Source organism: Pteropus alecto, unplaced genomic scaffold, assembly GCF_000325575.1.
Source record: "Pteropus alecto unplaced genomic scaffold, ASM32557v1 scaffold42, whole genome shotgun sequence".
Classification (NCBI taxonomy): Eukaryota; Metazoa; Chordata; class Mammalia; order Chiroptera; family Pteropodidae; genus Pteropus; species Pteropus alecto.
In genome coordinates, this window is record NW_006434825.1 from 11,492,140 (window position 1) to 11,494,893 (window position 2,754).

The 2,754-nt window shown below is 60.8% G+C and overlaps 1 protein-coding gene across 1 annotated transcript in view; it reads left to right on the forward strand.

The window, feature by feature from the left end:
• The first annotated feature begins 2,195 nt into the window (after positions 1-2,195).
• Positions 2,196-2,754, forward strand: part of HSD11B2 (hydroxysteroid 11-beta dehydrogenase 2) — a 5,687-nt gene continuing 5,128 nt past the window's right edge. Inside the window, exon 1 of the mRNA XM_006909758.2 lies at positions 2,196-2,489. Within this exon, the coding sequence (XP_006909820.1) occupies positions 2,225-2,489 (265 nt within the window). The 5' untranslated portion in view covers positions 2,196-2,224. The remainder of the gene's footprint in view (positions 2,490-2,754) is intronic.

Below are 2,754 nucleotides of genomic sequence, written 5' to 3' on the forward strand. Positions count from 1 at the left end.
AATGAGTTAGGATCCTTCATGGTTCCTTCCCAGAACAGTGTAGGATCCTGTTTCTGTCTGTTCTCACCTTGCTTTCCTGCTTCCACCTTCCTACCCTTAAACTCCTGCTCTGGCAAGCACGGGTACTACTTCCGTGGCCTTGACCTTGAAGGCTGCCTGGGACCCCTATCTCACCCTCTCCTCTTTAGCCTCAAAGGGAAGCCTTTAATGGGCTGAAGCTGAGGAAACTACATCCAGACTCTCAGTAGGGTGACTAGAGCTGGGGGGGAGGGGGCTCCCACCAATCTAGGGTCTATAGTTCAGAGCAAGGAGGCAGGCCAAGGGTACTACGCCTACCTCTGGGTCTGGGCCATAGATTCAAGGTAACAGGAGCCAGTGGGTTTTGGAAAAGAAATGTTTCCCTGAGTTTCCAAGGGATGACCCAGACCAAGGAAGAAAGAGTCACTAGATATACACACAGCACACACAAATGTACCCACAGGCAAATACAGTCATGGCACAGGGAGAGCCACACCATATGTGCAAAGACAAGCCATGGAGCCCACAGATATGAGTGCATACAAATACAGGCACACACAGGCACACAAGGTCATATACCAAGGTCAGACACAAACACCCTTCCAAAACAAGCCCTGCCTCCCATGGCCAGGGCTGAGCTGTCATTTGTACCTACAGGAGGAATAGGTGGTGGCATAGGACTGACTCTGGGCAAGAAATGGATCCTCTCTCTACTCAGAGCCTGTCCCCTTAGGTGGGTCTGGCTCCCAGCGCCCTTACTGAGAATCCCCTGGCCCACTAGGGGCCCATACCCGGGTGACAGAGAAGACTTTGGAAGAAGCACTACCTTGAAGCCCTGGCACAGCCTGGGCACCTAAAATAGAGAATGGGCAACAGAGCTGGGAAGGGTCTATGACCTTCCAGGACCTACCTAATGCAGGAATGGATGAAGCACTGGGCAAGACCCAGAGGCCCACAGGAAGCAGGGAGCCCCTCTGCCATGGGCTGCACCTACTGCCCTCAGCATAGGGCCTGGCAGCCAGGTACTGGCACCAACTCCTAGTGCCAGGCAGAGCCCTGGCATGCATGCCAAGCACAGGGTGCCAGACACAGGGGTGGCCAGGGTAGAGGGCCGCCGGGCCACACACAAACTCAAACCTTCATACACACAGGAAGGGAAATACACCCACACTCACTTATTTTATCCCCTGGGGAATCATGAGAACAGAGCAGGCATCACCCTGTCCTAGAGACTGCCCTCACTGACTTCCCAGGTGTTCCCATTGGCCTGCTTCTAGGAGTGTCTCGGGTTGGGCTGGAGATAATGGGAAGCCAAGACGCTTCCCGTGGCACCCCTTCTTACCCTCCCACGCTTACACACACACACACACACACACACACTTGTGTGGCAGGAGGAGGTGGCACTGCTGCATCCACAGGGCTAGGAAGGGGAAGGCAGGACAGAGACTCCCAAGACACCGGCCCAAGAACCTGGGCGGTCGTCCTGCTGCCACTGGCCTCTGCCCTAAAGCTGGTTTTGTGCCCGCAGGCAACTTAGGTGTGAGCGCGCGTCAGGGTGTGCGTGCGAGGGCCCTGCGGCCGCGCACAGCGTGGGAGTGCGGCGCGTGTGCTGGCGGCGGCGGCCGAGGGAGGGCAGGCTGGTTTCCCGCGGTGTTCCGGCAGGCACGGCAGTCGTGGTGTGTCATCAATGTGGGGCGCTTGGAGGGAGGTTGTGCCTGTCCTCAGGTGTCCCGAGTAAGTGTGAGCTGGTCGTGCTCACCTGGGAGCGGCGGCTTAGCGACCGGGGCGCGTGTGGCGGGGTCGCAGGGGTGAGAGGATGCGAACCACGAGGGCCAGACCAAGCGGCCTTCTCCCGGTGGCGGCCCCGCAGGGGGGCGTCTTCTCCTTTAGCAGCAACTTTGGGACTTTGTTCTGGCTTCTTCGAAAGCGGATCTGGCCCTGGGGGGTGGGGCGGAGGCGGGGCACCTGCCCGGAGCAGGGTGCCCGGAGAGGAGTGGAGGGAAGCCCCGCCCCCTCTCCGCCTTCGCCCCGCCCTCTCCCGCCCCCTCCCTGGGGCTTTTATAAGCTCGGCCCGAGGGCGTACCAAGAAAGCGAGAATCCCTCCCGACCGTGACCGGTGTTTTACTGCACTCCGCGCACCTCGCCCCAGCCCCGAGTCTTGCCCTCCAGCCCGGCCACTGCCCCAGCCTGCCCCATCCCGACCACCATGGAGCGTTGGCTTTGCCCGTCGGGCGGCGCCTGGCTGCTCGTGGCAGCCCGTGCGCTGCTGCAGCTGCTGCGCGCAGACCTGCGTCTGGACCGCCCGCTGTTGGCGGCGCTGGTGCTGCTGGCTACCCTCGACTGGCTGTGCCAGCGCCTGCTGCCCCCGCTGGCCGCACTCGCCGTGGTGGCTGCCGCCGGCTGGATCGCGTTGTCCTGCTTGGCGCGCCAGCCGCGCCTGCCTGTGGCCACTCGCGCGGTGCTCATCACCGGTGAGTGCGCAGAGCACCGGGACTCCAGGCTCTAGGGCGGGACACCCAGCGCAGGAGTAGGAGATTCCCCCTCCCCTAGGTGCAGGGGGCGAACCAAGTAGGAAGCAAGGCACCTCCTCTAGTCCCGGTTAACAACCTGCTTGCGGGGAGTGTGCAGGTGCGCAGGGGAAACTGGTGGCTGAGAAAGATGGAGTCTCCTGTACTTTAGGGTTTATGCTATGCCCCTCTCCAAAAGAGCAATCTCTGAGAAACTTCAGAGATGGTC